The sequence below is a fragment of the Nothobranchius furzeri genome, chromosome 16 (genome assembly GCF_043380555.1).
Source record: "Nothobranchius furzeri strain GRZ-AD chromosome 16, NfurGRZ-RIMD1, whole genome shotgun sequence".
Classification (NCBI taxonomy): domain Eukaryota; kingdom Metazoa; phylum Chordata; class Actinopteri; order Cyprinodontiformes; family Nothobranchiidae; genus Nothobranchius; species Nothobranchius furzeri.
Window position 1 is genome coordinate 50211310 of NC_091756.1, and position 15669 is coordinate 50226978.

At 41.3% G+C, this 15669-nt stretch overlaps 3 protein-coding genes and 1 long non-coding RNA gene across 4 annotated transcripts in view; 1 reads left to right on the plus strand and 3 right to left on the minus strand.

The window, feature by feature from the left end:
- On the plus strand, nucleotides 1-9314 carry LOC129166586 (uncharacterized). Its single transcript, XR_008565571.2, has 4 exons — nucleotides 1-139; nucleotides 3273-3412; nucleotides 5620-5773; nucleotides 9230-9314. It is a non-coding gene; the product is annotated as an uncharacterized lncRNA (long non-coding RNA).
- hoxb5b (homeobox B5b) lies at nucleotides 351-2506 on the minus strand. The gene is made up of 2 exons (XM_015962419.3): nucleotides 1715-2506; nucleotides 351-1302 (listed from the first exon to the last, which is right to left on the minus strand). Exons 1-2 carry the CDS (start codon nucleotides 2322-2324, stop codon nucleotides 1055-1057), a joined length of 858 nt encoding a protein of 285 aa, XP_015817905.3. The 5' UTR covers nucleotides 2325-2506; the 3' UTR covers nucleotides 351-1054.
- Nucleotides 2954-5590, minus strand: hoxb6b (homeobox B6b). Its single transcript, XM_015962421.3, has 2 exons — nucleotides 4602-5590; nucleotides 2954-3757 (listed from the first exon to the last, which is right to left on the minus strand). The coding sequence occupies exons 1-2, from the start codon at nucleotides 5050-5052 to the stop codon at nucleotides 3501-3503; spliced, it is 708 nt and encodes a 235-aa protein (XP_015817907.1). The 5' UTR covers nucleotides 5053-5590; the 3' UTR covers nucleotides 2954-3500.
- ttll6 (tubulin tyrosine ligase-like family, member 6) overlaps nucleotides 9285-15669 on the minus strand; it is a 19854-nt gene continuing 13469 nt past the window's right edge. The window contains exons 9-17 of the mRNA XM_054749391.2: nucleotides 14973-15058; nucleotides 14667-14892; nucleotides 13770-13948; nucleotides 13256-13444; nucleotides 11602-11779; nucleotides 11023-11298; nucleotides 10883-10939; nucleotides 10024-10168; nucleotides 9285-9574 (exon numbers count right to left, since the gene is read on the minus strand). Of these exons, the coding sequence (XP_054605366.2) occupies nucleotides 9285-9574; nucleotides 10024-10168; nucleotides 10883-10939; nucleotides 11023-11298; nucleotides 11602-11779; nucleotides 13256-13444; nucleotides 13770-13948; nucleotides 14667-14892; nucleotides 14973-15058 (1626 nt within the window). The remainder of the gene's footprint in view (nucleotides 9575-10023; nucleotides 10169-10882; nucleotides 10940-11022; nucleotides 11299-11601; nucleotides 11780-13255; nucleotides 13445-13769; nucleotides 13949-14666; nucleotides 14893-14972; nucleotides 15059-15669) is intronic.

The window sequence follows — 15669 nt, forward strand, 5'->3', positions numbered from 1 at the left end:
TCTTTGGTAAGGGACTATTTTTACCAACTTCAGCCTTGCAGATATACCTGAAAAGCCAAAGATACTCATAATCTTTTTAAGAGGGGATTTTTATCTACTATTAATTTTTCATTTGGGGGAAAGTGTCACTTCAGAGGAGGTAAGTCCGAAAAAAGTTTTCTCTTTCTGCTCAGCTGACAAAAAAATGTGTCCAAAACGGTTCTTAAAGTCCGAGGTGATTTCAGCGGGTTAATCATTAACATGGAGAGGGGGGTGGGGGGTAAAGAAAACAGCTGAAAAGTTTCTCTGGAAAGTTGTGCCGTAACAAAAATAAATAAATACATTTGAAAAAATTACGTTTATATGAGACATAACAGTTGAGAGAAACTTTATTTTCAAGCGCTATGAGTTCACTTACAAATACAAAAAGCTTATTGGCGAAAAAAGCTCACGTCACTGCCTATATCACAGAATAACCCTTTACACTAAGTTTATCACATTGACAGGTTGAATACACTTGCATTGCTTGTTATTAGTTCTAAACAATAGTCATAATAATAATAATAATAATAATAATAATAGATACACAAAATACTTTAGAGCAACACATTGGCTGAAAGTTTTATGGATTTTGGCCACAATCGAAAATAGCAGTAAAATTTACACTGAAGCGCTTTTACATTCAATGAACAGCAGCATATGGTTTGAGAAGTTTTTTTTCTTTTAAACTGAATGTTACTCCTGTTAGACCGTCAAGAATAAAGAGCTCAAGTTGAAACACTTCCGAGAGAGACAGCAAGAGACAGAAACAGAGAAAGAGCAACAGACAAATCCCCCCGAATATTTACATTTATCTTTAACTTCTCCCCAAATAGGACATCTAAGCTACCATATCAACAACAGGAACTAAAAGAGGCGTTTTCAGACCACGGAATACTTCTTTTTCTATCACAATGGCATGCTGGAAGGTGCTGCGCTTTCAATAACTTTACAGTACTCTTTTTCAAAATTTTTCTGTCTTTTTTTGTGTGAATTTTAGCAACATTTTACTTCCTCCTCCCAAAAAACAAGTTATTCAGTTGTGGAAGGCGCTGCCTCCGGTCACCAGACTCATGCTTTTCAGCTTATTGTCCTTCTTCCATTTCATCCTGCGGTTCTGAAACCAGATTTTGATCTGTCTTTCGGAGAGGCACAGGGCGTGGGCTATCTCTATCCTCCTCCGTCTGGTTAGGTACCTATTGAAGTGAAACTCTTTCTCCAGCTCTAGCGTCTGGTAGCGGGTGTACGCGGTTCGGGCCCTTTTCCCATCAGGTCCAGTCATATCTATAATTTTACAAAAAATCCAGAACAATTATCAGCAACACAAGGGGAGGCAAATGGAAGCTTTCTGAATGTATGTTCCCTCGCTACGAGGAGATGAAGGGGTGAAAATGAAATGATCGGATGGAAGATGGAACGCATGCAACCAACACAGCCCTGCAGCCTCGCGTCTCCTGCACCAACAGCCTCTGCGGGGATGTTTTGCGCACATTTAATCCAGATTACACAAAGCAGCCCTTCTCGGGGTCCGTGGTGGCGAAACCCCTCCAACAGCGAACAAACCCATAAACACTTCACAAATACTGCCCTTTTTCAGCCATTCACACCATGCTCACTCATGCAACACTTGACAGATTAATGGCGCACCGGCAGCGTGACATCCCTCCAAACTTAATATTATTAGCTGTAAATATACCATGGCTTATGTGCAGTTTCCGCATCCAGGGGAATATTTGTGGCGTTTGGCAATCATTTGGTGTGGGAGTGGAGGAGGTGGCGTTGGGTTCCTGGTGCTGCTGCTGCTGCTGCTGCTGCGCCCGGGATGCCGAGCCGGAGCCGCCGCTGCTGTGTGCGCCTTCCTCGGTCTCGGTGCCCACGGCTCCGTCCTCTATCTCCGTGAAATGAGCGACGCCGGGTTTCCCCAGGTTGTTGCCGCCCGAGGAGGTCGCGCTCCGGTCAGAGGGAGGAGAGGCGCTCTTCAGCTCGAGCGGCTCCCGGCTGACCGTGGCGCACGAAGGCGGCACCGGATCTGGAGACGAGAGTGAGCAGTTGGGTGTTTGTCTGTACCGAGCGTCCGGACCGAATCCCCGGGCATCCTCCCTCACGGCACCGAAGTGGCTGCCGGTGTTGGTGCGGTTCACGGTTAGGTCCATGCCATTGTAGTTGTAGCCGAAAGACCCGGAGTGCATGGTGCCAGGGTCTCTGAAGGAGCCGCTCACAGCGCCGTTAGTCCCATAATTTAGTAACTGATAGTCGGAGCCATTTGGATAGCGCCCTGAGAACGAGTTTACAAAGTAAGAGCTCATTTGCTTGGATTTTTAAAGCCTCGATTTGTAGATCTTTGTCGCTATAATCCTGTGTGCTTGCACGATTTATGGATGCAATCATGAATTATAAGCAATGAAGCCCTACTGTACTTTGCCAGGTATGCGGCCAAATATGGGAGCGCGTTCGGGAATCACGTGCCTTTGTTGACCAGTCGTAAATCCTCACTGATGACTTCAAGAGGTAATTCATGCTCCATGGTTACAAATGATGACGAAATAATGGTCGTTAGGCTCCAGTCAATGGTGCCTCCCCGCTGCGCCCTGAGAGGCGCGCAGGCAGATAGCGCCATCTTCTGGACAGAGGTGGAACTGCACCGGCAGGGGCGCGCTGTCAGGCCCCGGACTCATCCATCATTTATGTAACCCGCTGAAAAACAGGCCACGAGCGGCTCAGGTAGCGTAAAACAAAGACTTATCAGCAGTGGCGATTCCACACCAAGCCGCAGCGACTCAGACAGCACGTTTTTCAGTCTTTACGCTAGTTTTATCATTTTGTAACCTTATTGTGACTCAAGAGTCAGCGCAGAGGCTGCGTAATGATCATGATGATGATGATGATAACAATAATAATAATAATCTTTTTGTTGGGAAAGAACGAGGACAGCAGATTTTCCACTATACATCAAAAAGCCTTTATTTTATATGTACAATTTCCTAAACAAAATATTGCACACAATATCCAGATGTGCATTGGACACGTGGTGAACAACAATAAATAACAGGTAGCATGTCTTTTTTGTACAAATTGTTGATGGCACATCTGTAGACAGCAAGCCTAAAACTATCACAGTCACAGCTACACGCTAAGAGACACAACCTGCTAGATGCCATGCGGATTAAATAATAATAAAAATAATAATAATAATGGGATTCATACATTGGTGAGGAAGCAGCAAACTAAACACTGATTTATTTACATTTTGGCAGATTGTTGCATAGTCCTCTAAATAAAGACACAAGCACAAGGACAAACAGAGGAGGACCTGATTAATGCGGACGGTGCTGTCGTGCTGATACTCAAACAAAGTCCATCGTGGGATTCTGCTGCACTTCATATTATCTACAAAGTAAGTATACATCATTTTAACTTGGGAGTGTGCACAGAAACGCACGCGCGCACACACACACATTCTTTTTGTTTCAGAGTCCCTTTTTTTAGCTCTTTTTCTCAGCTTGTTCCTCCTCCTCGGGTGTCTTTGAGGGGTTCAGGAGTTTGTTCTCCTTTTTCCACTTCATCCTGCGGTTCTGAAACCAGATTTTGATCTGTCTCTCCGTCAGGCACAGAGCGTGGGAGATCTCTATCCGGCGCCTCCTGGTCAGGTAGCGGTTAAAGTGGAACTCCTTCTCCAGCTCCAGGGTCTGGTAGCGGGTGTAGGTCTGTCGGCCCCTGCGGCCACTGCTGCCAAATGGGCCTGCAATAAAAAAAAAGATTCCCCTGTTAATAATTAAAATGAAAACTGGAAATGAATAAATATAAAACAAACAACAAAATCAGCAATAGGAAAATGTAGGGGAAATATGTCAATCTTTATTTTTGACATTAAAATTTCACATTTTGCGCGTGAGACGTTGAAAATAATCATATCTGCTGAATAATCTATGCAGAGTATTGAAATTTTCTTCTATAATATTCACTGAAGAGCCCTAATCTCTGCACACAATAAGACACATTGGGTTGCTTTTAGATGATGTGCCAAAATATGACAATAAAATCCATTATTTACGCATGAGTGCGTAAAGTGAATAAAATTGCATTGATCTGCAGAATGTATCAATAATATTTGATGCAATTCTTGTCATTTTGAGCTCGTCTGCACTGTTCATGCACCATGGGTATGAGTCTGACTCTGGAACATTTGGTGGTGTTAGGATCTCCATACAAAGACGAATTCTGTGTATTGTTTTTGTCCTCTCCCCGCTGTTCCTGTGTTGAAATCTGGTAAAGGCCATGTGAGACGGGCTGCAAGCTGGAGCTGATGCAGGCCCACGGTGTGCGTGTGTTGTTGGGTGCGCGCGTGCGGTCGTGTAGCTCCAGTACATCATAATGATGGGGACAAAAACCCCGAAGGCGCACGAAGATCCGCGCGTAGTCGCATCTAACCACAAACTCCCCTTGTCCCCCCCACAATATGTTAGTGTTTCATTATTTTCTGATTCGTCTGTGTTTTTATAGTTACTGAAAGGTTTGGAGGCGCTCCACAGCTGACAGGCAGCCCTCCTCCGTCCTACGTGACAACAACACAGTCTGCTACTCACCAGCGGAGCAGGCGTTCATCCTCTGCATCCAGGGGTAGATGAGCGTGGACGCCTTGTCGTCGAGGCTGCTGCTCATGCTGACACTTTGCTCCGAGCACTCCGCCTTGCGCTGCTGGTGCTCCTGAGTGACAAACAGCGGCGGGTCCTCGCGGCTCGAGAAAGCGCACGAGCCCTCGGCGTCCTTGTAGAAAGTCCCGACCGGGTTGTAGTCGCAGGGCGCTCCGCTGCCGGCGCGGCCGTAGATGGCCGCGGCTGCTGCGCCCGTCTGCTGGTAGTAGGACGCTGGGTAAACCTTCTCCTGCATGTTGGCCCCTCCATACGTGGCCGCGTTGGAGTAGTGTCTTAACGGATCCGTGTATCCCGAGGAATAGAGCGGTATCTGACCCAGGAGAGAGTCCTGTCCTCCCGGCAGAGACACGGGAAAAGTTGAGTTAACGAAATAGGAACTCATTGGGTGGACAACGGGGTGTATATACTCCGGAGGAATATGATTTGTTGTCTTTTATAGTCCAAGTGCTTTTGCCATTACTTTATCGGAGATTTGGTTTTTGCTGAAAGGGGGGTTGTGAGGTGCCACTGAATACAGAGGGGAAGTGTACCATCTGATCAACCTCTGGCCAATCACCGCCGTCTGTGCTTGCACTATTGCACCCATGGGGGGCTCTTGTTGCGCACAGGAGTCCCCGGTGAATCGAAATGAAGCGCTCAAGCCTGTCTGTCTACGCACACGCACTCACATACAGAAATGTCTTGGCGCACAGAAACACACACTTTTAATAAAGAAGCAAGAATTAAAACATGCACAATCACATGCGTTCAGATAACAAACCCCAGCGAGTAACGAGCATTTCTTCAGTTTTTTTTTATCCTCTCTTTAATTAACACACTTTGGAGAATTAAAACACCAACACAACTGTTTGTTCTCCCTTCAGCAGGCGGCCATGGTTACAATAACCCGATTCGTTCAAAAACAAACGGAAAAACCAGGTCATTAACTATAAATGTTTACTCTTTAAAGCTGTGCGTCTTTCCCGAGGAGACCTGATTCGAGACTGAACGGAAGGGAACAGAGAAGACACGCGCCTGTATCCACATCAGCATCATCATCATCATCATCATCATCATCATCACTTTGGTCTAGTGTACAAACAGCTCCCAAAAATAATAAACAGGTAACGGAACAAGAAAATCATTCTCATGCATCTGTTTGACAAATATTGAAAAATATTGATGAATATCAATCCAGATCAGATGAATACCCTTAAGTCCTTATTCTTATGGGCATCATATCAGATGCAGCTGATGGTCTTCCATCTAAATGTGTGAATACAAACTTAGAAATTGCTTATTGGGCTATTTGATTAATTAAGAGACACGAGTCTACTAATAATGCTGAAAACATTTTTGTGCACTGAAATAATCTGCAGCTGAAACATATAATTATTTGTGGAAAATGATTGTAGAACATATGGACAAATTAACTTTTAAAAAGTGATGTATATTTTACAAATTGTTTAGTTTTACTCTTTTTATCCACTGACTTTGCTCTGAGGCAGCTATGTGCAAAAATCCGCTTTTGGAGGGATATTTTCATAAAACATTTCAATTAAAAACACAATAAATATAAAGAGTTTGAAATAATATCAATTACTGATACTTTTTGCATTTTAATGTTGGTCTGCAAAGCAGAGAAGAACAAATCTCTTGTTTTTATTTTACTTTTTTAAAAGCGCAACAGAGAAGCGCAAGCGAGACGCCTAAACCCTAAAATAAAACACACAGAAAAGCAAAAAGTGAACGGTTTTCCACCACACATTTAGCACAAATTTCATTAACAATAACTATTAAAGGGAGATTAAAAAAAATCATGCAGAATCTGTGAAGACGCAGAAAAAGACGCTATGAAGGGACGGCGCGACGCAATCTCAACAAAAAATGCACTTAACGTGATTTTTTAGAATATAAAAGAACACAAAATAAAAGTTAAATACCAGAAGATTTAATAAGAACCATCATTGGTTAAATATTGTGCGTAAAAGGCTGATTTTAAATAAAAACATGCGTCAGAGGCAGCGCAGGCCTCGTATGACCCTCATCTACGCCTTCATCATCATCAAAGTCAAGCCTGTCTGGCCTGTAGCCGCATATCAAATTTCCAGTCTCCAAAGGGCCTCAAACCAAGAGCATGCCCCAGTTTCAACTCATTTAGCGGATATATTTGGGCTGTAAAGGGAGGTGCAGCATCTCACGGGTTAACCTGAGACAGACACCGGGCTGAGGACAGAAAAAAACAGCCTAAGAGGAGGCTTTGCTCTGGAGAATCACCGCAATTAAAGACAGATTTCCCCTTCTTCACTAATGTAAACACTGGGCCTAAAGTGACAGTTCAGCCACAACAGAACAGCAGCAGCAGCGGCGGCAGCAGTGGCGAGCTGGGTTCATCCTGCTTTATCAGAAACATGGTGCCCTTACCTTTGTTGATAATCCATCATTCCCAGAGCTCGCCACTCCGCTCAAGCTCCTCTCGCCTCCTGCTTGCCCCTTTTTCCCACGGAAATCTCCCACTTTGTAGAAGTGATTTCTTCAAAGTAATCCCTCCACCAGGAGTGTGATGATTTCTCATTTTCAAAGCCACAGAAGGAACATGGCGCGCACACTCACGCGTCGCGCAGAGGCTCCATCACAGTGTTTTTGAGGGAAATGACGCACCAGCAGCCAAGTTTCTCACAGCAGCACTCCAACAGGCGTGTTAAGCTGGAAAGGGTAAGAAAACGGTTGTGTTTCAACTGTTAGGTGAATGAGCGCTGCAAAACAGCAGCTGCATTATAACCTCATGGGAAATAAGTTCCCATTCCTGCTGCCCACATGACCGCAAGCAGCCAATCCCCGAGCCCGGCGAGTCGTAAACTTCCATGGCAAAGTTGTAAATTTTCATAAACCGCAGAGGTTTTTGTGCTTTGGACACGGTTTCTCTTCGCCATCTTTATTTTCTTTTAAGGCAGAAATGTTTGGATTTGGATGTGGATGAAAGGAGGAAGTGGAAAAGGAGGCGGAATATTGTGAAAAAGGCGCAACACAGACTTGATTCCGCTGGTTTGTGACAGGTTTGCTCTTATTCTTCCCCTTAGAAATCTTAATCGGTAAACTAGTTTGTTTTTATTTTATTATAGGCTCCCGGCCTCTCGAAAAGTCACATTCTTTCTCCTTTTACTCAAATTGCATCAAAATAATCATAACGCAGATGAACTAAAACGCACTTCGTCAAATGATTTAATTTTAAGCATTGAATTAAGGATTAAAATAATATTTGAGTCTCAGTTTGGTTAAAAGTTGGAGCAGAAACACATTGGTTGTCCCGGGAGGGGTTTTGATGTCATAAGCTCCCAACAAACAATATTTGATCATTTAGATAAATGAAGCTTAATCGATAATTTAAAGGCTTGTGTCTGTTCTGGTTTGTGCTTATTTCTGGTATCAATTCCGTTTTGCTTTATTTAAAACTGATCCCATTTCATGCGGCCTACTGGTGTCTCCCACTGACCAAGAGAAGTCCCGACATTTATAGACGCAATAAAACAATTTATCTTAAACTACAACACGGCTTCTGACTAGTTTATTCTTTTATTTTTTACACTTGTTTAAAACTCTATAATAGAGCGTTGCTGTTTCTCTAAAAATGAAGTTATAAAACAAATTAATTTTAAAAATGACTCAGATGCGCCTCAATAAAACGTGTGACACTTTTTCTCCTTTAAAAATCAGATTCTACAGTAATGATTTCATTCAGCCTCCTAAATTAAAGTTTATTTAATTTTTTTTTTGTAATTTCTAACCTATAATAAAACTGAAAAATATCAACAACACCAAAATATGTGTGTTGGCCAGAGTTAGAGGCCCAAACCACTCGATTTAATTGAGTTTCAGACATTGAATAATTCCCATCTGAAATAATAAAAATAATAACAAACATTTTAAATACCTTTAAAGCTATTTCCTAACACACCAGTTTATGAAAGAAAACCCAAATTTAAAGAAAATTACGTTTTCCATAACATAAAACTTGTAAGATTAACACATGGTGTATTTTTTCATCCCTACGATTCTTGGTTTTCTTTTTCTTTTTTTTCATCTAAAAAATATTTTTGTTTGCAAACAAAACTTTGTGGCCCCAGAGTTTAGATCAAAAAGCTGCAAATCTCCTTGTTTTAAGACAATAAAACCACAAAATGACAGAGAAGAATACAAATCTAATTAAAAAGCATTCCCCCAAAAAAATTCATATATATATATATATATATATATATATATATATATATATATATATATATATATATATATATATATATATATATATATATATATAATAAACACACACACGTTTGTGTATGTGTGTGTGTGTGTGCGCGTGTGTTTGATTTTAATGTTTGAAAGAAATTCAGACGCTGCCTTTTTAAGTCACTGCTTTATTCTTGGCACTGAGATTCTTTTCCATAATCTGTTTTTTAAGAAACCCATAAATCTAAAAGGCCATTGGATAGGAAAACAGTCAGTGTGCAAATATTAAGTAAAAAACAGAAATTGAAGAAAAGAAATCCTTAGTTCCACTGATCCATTATTTCTCTTCACAGTTAAGGATGGGTCTACCTTCACCTCTGAAGGTTCCCAATAAACCCCAGGGCAGCATCAACTTGGCTCTCCAGTTCCTGCTCTGCTGCCACCATGGAGGTTTGTGTGCTGCAGAACTAGAGACCTTTTACTTTTTGAGGAGCTCTGCAGGAGGAGTTTTGGACGAGAGAGTCCAGGCCTGCTGATGATCGGGATGCGAGTGGAGACAACAAACAGACTCTGGAGGTCTGCAGGGTCGTGGGACGTGTGACCCCCTTTATGGACCTGGTTTATGGCGGGGATCCTTCCTCGGAACTTTGGGAACACAAAGGAGCTGCTCCCGCTGTCCTGCCTGACAAAATCTCTCTCTAAAAGAAAAAGGAGGTTTAAAAAAGACAACATCCAATTGATTTTTATTTTTTTATATGTGAGACAAAATATTGGAAATGTAAACAAAAAGAGTTGAAGCCAAGATAAGTTGGTGAGGGTGATGGATAAAAATAATCAGAATATTCAATAATTAACTAATCAAACCCGTTATTTAACCCACACTGAGATTTAGTACCTCTTAATCAAACAGTCAGTGGGAAAAAATAATGTTCCATCATTTAAAAATTTTATTTTGGACTAATTTTAAAAACAGCTAAAGAAAGAAAGAAAGAAAGAAAAAGAAAGAAAGAAAGAAATAGAAATAATTCCTCTGAGAAGAAAAAAGAAACCTGCAGCAGCTATGTGCGGTTCATGCTAATTTAAGAAAAAAGCAAAAAATGAAGAAAAACACAAAAACCTGAGCAGATAGATTTAAATCTGCGCTCACCTAAACGAGGGACCTGCTGGCTGCTCAGGTATCCGTCTCCCAGTCTGCTCCGGCTCTTTGCCTCCGAGCTTTCAGACATATTCTGGATCCTCTGGTCTATTGTGGGCCTGAGAAAATGTTGCTGGGTCGTGTGTGAGTAGAGCTGCTGCAATGAAAATTATGTCATTTTAATTCTGCATAATAAAGATGTTCTGCTCTGCAAATGTTGGCAGGGCAGCCTGCGAGCACAAAGGGACGCAGGCCTTTTCATTTTCAACTTGAATTATTAATTAACATAGTATTAATAAAAAAATTAGTTGTTAATGCTATGTATGAATCCAATCAGCTTCTGGATTTCTGAGGAGCTGATTTAATCTGCATTTTCCAGATAGAATTGTTACATAAAATAACGAGTGGCAGCAGACAACTTTCACGACTTTATCTGACAAATAATCTGGAAAAAGATACCATAATAAAATCAAGCAGTTGTCTGGTTTGTAACATTTTTTGCTAAATAATTGATAAGTTAGCAAAAATCATCCAGAAATAAATTTGATAATTAGTTTTTATCTTATTTTTATTGTCATGTATAATTCTTAGATATTCTAAAATCCTTTTATCCCATTTCTATTTTTCACATTGTTCTACCAACTATCATTTAATAAAGCACACATTTACAAATATCTCATTTAAATAAATGATGCAAAAATGTGAAACTCAAGCACCATCGTAGAAAAACATTCTTTAAAAAACTGAATAGAACGTTTAAAATAAGAATATGTAATGTGACATGGGATGTTTTTAACGTGATCATTATTTTGGAATAATTTCTCCATAACGGGGCAGCGCTGCTTTCATTTAAAGGTATTGGCTTTTCTACCTGCCGTGTCACCTCCTGCTGTTTCCTCTTCTGGTCAAACAGCATCAGAGAATCAAACTGAAATAAACACATTCGTAAAATCTTAAAATATGATCTAATTGTCACCATGATGGCTCAGAATCAGTTCAGTCACTTCTCACCTTCACCTGCTCACATCTCTGATCAACCTGTCTGCTCTGCTGGTTTCTGCAGGCCTCCCTTCTGTCCTGCAGGTCTTCTCTCCTTTTTGTCTGAATGGGGAACAGCTGATGGAGTTGGTCCACCACTCCCAAGTCCTCCAGCAGCTTCTTCCTCTGCAGCAGAGAGTTTATTCGCTCCTGCTCCTCTACCTCCTTTACTTCCTCCCCCTCCCCCTGCTGCTCCTCTTGGAGTTCTGCGACCTCCGGATCCACAGCAATCACAGACGGCGGTGACTGCTGGGGAAGAGAAATGCTTGATCTAATTAGCTTTTATTGCCAGGCTATGTTTGTGAGAGTTTATGAAACATTAGCCGTTATTGTCACTGTGTAACCTGGATAACACCATTTGTTGTTGCTGCATTGACATTAAAGTACATTTTTAATATATAAAATAATAAAATGAGGGACATTCAATAAAAGTTATCTGCACATGTATTATTTAACTTGTGTGTTGGCTCTGAGGGGTCAGCCAGGAGATGGGCCATTCATCTCAGGCTAAAGCAGGGTGACGCCCCCCTGTGGCTCCATGTGGACCTGCACCTGATCAGCAGCACCATCATCGGACAGATGCTGCAGGTCACAGGTCGCCTGTGTGGATGTTCGTTTAGGTTTGACTTTTTCTCCGGCTGTCTCTCCCTGTAAGTCTCTCCTGCTGCTTCCCCTCAGCTCCTTCAGCTCCTTCTGCTCCTGTTTCAGATGCAGTCCCTGCAGCTTCTGCCTAAAACCACAAACAACCACAACCATCAGCACCTGTTTCCTATAAAAACATACCTGACAGGTGAAATATTATCAGTAATCAAGGAAACCCCGGCTACATAATTTCTGAACAAAATACCAGACAGGAAATGTGTAATAAAACAAGACATCAATCGTATGATTCTTTGGTTTAGAAATCCCCCCAAAAAATCATATCAGATAAAAGTTTGCTGCCTAAAAGTTGAAAAAATAAAACATTTGAAATAAAAAATTCATTACTTTGATAATGGTTTGGGGAAATGAGAAAGAAGCTTTGGTGTAGCCGATATTACACGTTAAACTTTCTTTGATCAAACTGAAGCTGTTTGAAGCCATCGGCTCAGATTTATCATCATCAGGACGTCACATCCAGCTTTAATGTGACTGAGCATCATCGGTCTGAGGAAATTCATTCTTAACTGCAGCTAAATGAAGCCACATTTGATTAGACGCTGTTGAATTAGATTTCAGCACAGGTTTAAATTAATTTAATTCATTCCATTCATAAAAATTCTGATTTACAAGGAAACCGTCAGCATGTCCAGTTTAGCCCCAACTAGAGCAGTCCTAATACAAACTAAAAAAGTTTATATTCAAAATAAATAAATAAATACTATTTTAATTTAAAAAGTTGTAAATGCTTCAAATAAATGATTACATAAACAATACAAATAAGAAATATGTCACGTCAAATTAATAAATCATAACATTTAATTAATATCAACACTGGTAATAATTGAATAAAATAAATTTTTATGTATGAATAATTTTTGCTTGTAATAGTAAAGTTAGATCTCTAACATTTAACATTGAGCAAAACAAACAAATAAATAAATACATAAATGCACACTCTGTCAGTTTGTGATTATTTAAGATGCATAAACACAACATGAAGCTCAATGATAAAAAAATAACTTCTAAAAAAGATCTTTCTGGAATTTATTGGAATTCATGGCAAAAGACACGTATTTATCTAAACATCAGTGATGGTGTACAGCTTCATTAGCCCATTAGACATCATTAACATCAAACTCAATATAAGCTGCTGAACATCTCTGTTGTTGAGAGATGTTTGACTTCCCATCCTCCAATGAGATTCTGGACCAGCTAGAATACCAGAGTATCTGAATGGACTACAGGTTTATTTCACAGCCACAAACATGCTGCATGTTTCTGACATAGACATAACTCGCCTGCCTGTGGTCCAGTCCCATCACACAGGAAACATACATAAACCTTCAAAATGTAAAACTCACTGGAGAAGTTTCTGACCTGCTAAACAGCTGAAAAGAGTTTTGGACGTCGACATTTTGCATTTCTAATGGCCCAGTTTTATTTTTAAATCTTGCAGCAGTCTGTTTTTTTAAGACTTTATCAGCAACAGGATAAAATCATGTGATGTATGCACCACTGGTGTTTTCTGCCTTTTACCGTAACACACTCTTGTTGAGAGTATTACCTGGCACACTCCTCTCTAGCTTTGGATGCTGTGGTCTCCTGGAAGAGCGAGATGCTGTGTTTGAAGTACTTGTCGTATTTTTCTCCTCCCTCCCTGGGGTAGATCCTTTTAAACCCTCCCAGGTGTTTGGCCTCATACTCCTCCATCTGCTCCATCATGGCTGTCTGGCACTGTCGCATCTCCTCCGACCTGGTGGTGAAACACACACACACACACACACACACACACACGCACACGCACACGCACACACACATACACACACACACACACACACACACACACATGCATACACACACACACACACACACACACACACACACACACACATGCATACACACACGCACGCACGCACGCACACACACGCACGCACACACACACGCACACACGCACGCACACACACACACACACACGTACGCACGCACGCGCACACACATACTGTAATGAACATAACTGCCAATGATATTGTGTTTGTGTGTTTGACCTTGGAGGAAAATGTCACACATCATTTATCCACCTGGCCTCTCTGGAGCGGTTCTGCTGCAGCCTGTCCTTCACCATGCGGCGCTCCTCCTTGGTGATCTTGCAGCGGTTACAGGAGCTCAGGTTGATGAGAACCAGCGTGTTGTAGAGCAACGCGTCCTTCACCTCGTGGTCCAACTGGGAGTCAGTGGTAAAACTTGGGGAGTGATTCACCTGAATACACACAAAGCTATTAGAGGTTATTTCCTAAAATCCCCCAATAAACGGATCATTTGCAGCTAAACAACAGACTGTTAGTATGGGCTTAAAGGTATCAATATTCAAGTGAATAAAAACAGGTCACCCTGGTTTCTGGATCATGCCACCTCAGCAAATAGATCCCTAAATTTTAGCATGATCTTTAGAACAATATTTTATCAGTAACACCTGCAGTCAGTTTTGTCTAGTCATGTATTTCCTACACGTCTAGAAAAAGTATAAATAGAATGATGTAAAAATATATTTGAAAATGTTGAGCCATCAGCTCCAAACACAGAAGTTGGCAGCAGTAGCTCAGGTGGTAGAGCGGGTTGCCTCATGATCGGAGGGTCATGGGTTCGATTCCAGCTCCCGCCAGGGGTATCCTGCTGTTGTGTCCTTGGGCAAGACACTTCACCCAACTTGTCTGTGTTAGTGGTGGTCAGAGGGGCCGACGGCGCCAAATGGCAGCCTCGCCTCTGTCAGACCTCCCCAGGGCGGCTGTGGCTACAAGTAGCTTACCATCACTAGCAGTGTGTGAATGTGAGAGTGTGTGAAAGCGTCTTTGGGGGTCTTGAAAAGCGCTATATAAGTTCAATGCATTATTATTATTATTATAAGTTTGACGACTCTGGTGGAGTAATATTTGTCTTTGCTTTTGGCTGACATCTAATCGTAGTGATTGGCGTCTCACCTCCAGGATCCAGGGTTTGAGTCGGTGATCTAGCAGCACATCAAAGCCGAGGATCTCGAAGCAGGCGCTGCTGGTGATGTGGTTGGGGAAACACGTGTGGTAATTATGCTTGAGGATGGGGTGGGCGGATATCAGAGTCTTTATGATGATGTCCTCAATGTCGTTCCACATCTTCTCAGTGTTGCAGCTGATGGACTCCAGGTGCTTGCTGAAGGTGGACAGCTTTCTGTGGGACAAACGCCAAAACAATGATGCTTTAAATATGATGATGCATCTTTTACAACACAACCTGCATCAGTTTGTTACCGTTTGCTGCCAACATCCTCATCACGAACAAAGTTCTCACTGTTCTTGTTGATGGAGTAGTTGGTGAGATGCATGCACACATTGTCCTGATGATGGGAGGAAATGTCAGTCTGCCTACGTTTGTAAGAACACGGATATTATCTGTTGTCAGAACTGTGCAGAAATGTACTAAATAATAGCTCGAAAAATTAAGTGCTAGAATTCATTGAGGGAATGCATTCTTAACCCTTTATACACTCTAAGAAATGAGATGATGAATTTACCAAGTTATGTCAAACTTAGTTGCTTTTGGAAATAGACTTTTAACAGGTCACTGTATAACAATTTAAAAATTTCTTTCCATTTAAGTAACTATGTTTAGTGGAACCAGTCAACACACCTTGCTTAAGTAAATTCAACATTTCATTTCTTATAACTGAATTTTGTTGCAAACTAACATCAAACCCCTTCTGGCCTAAAGCCTTCAGATGGAGCACTAGGATTGGTACCTTCATCATAAACCTGTGTAATATGTGTACATATTTGTTTAGAACAAGTTCCTAATATATTTCTCAAAACATTTGTTCAAAGGAGGCTCTAACCTGCAATATGCTCTTTAAGTAGTCCTATTCATGTCTGCTGCCCTCTGGTGGAGGATCTACACCAGGCAAGGGCCCATTTTATTTCTTTAGTACTATTATATTTTAATACAATGATA

Excerpts from the sequence above, each read along its gene's own strand:
- hoxb5b (XM_015962419.3), bottom strand. The coding sequence starts at position 2,324 with ATGAGCTCTTACTTTGTAAACTCGTTCTCAGGGCGCTATCCAAATGGC. Across the intron at positions 1,303-1,714 it reads GAAACTGCACATAAGCCATG|ATATGACTGGACCTGATGGG; the intron begins GTATATTTACAG and ends GTAAAATTATAG.
- hoxb6b (XM_015962421.3), bottom strand. The coding sequence starts at position 5,052 with ATGAGTTCCTATTTCGTTAACTCAACTTTTCCCGTGTCTCTGCCGGGA. Across the intron at positions 3,758-4,601 it reads GATGAACGCCTGCTCCGCTG|GCCCATTTGGCAGCAGTGGC; the intron begins GTGAGTAGCAGA and ends TTTTTATTGCAG.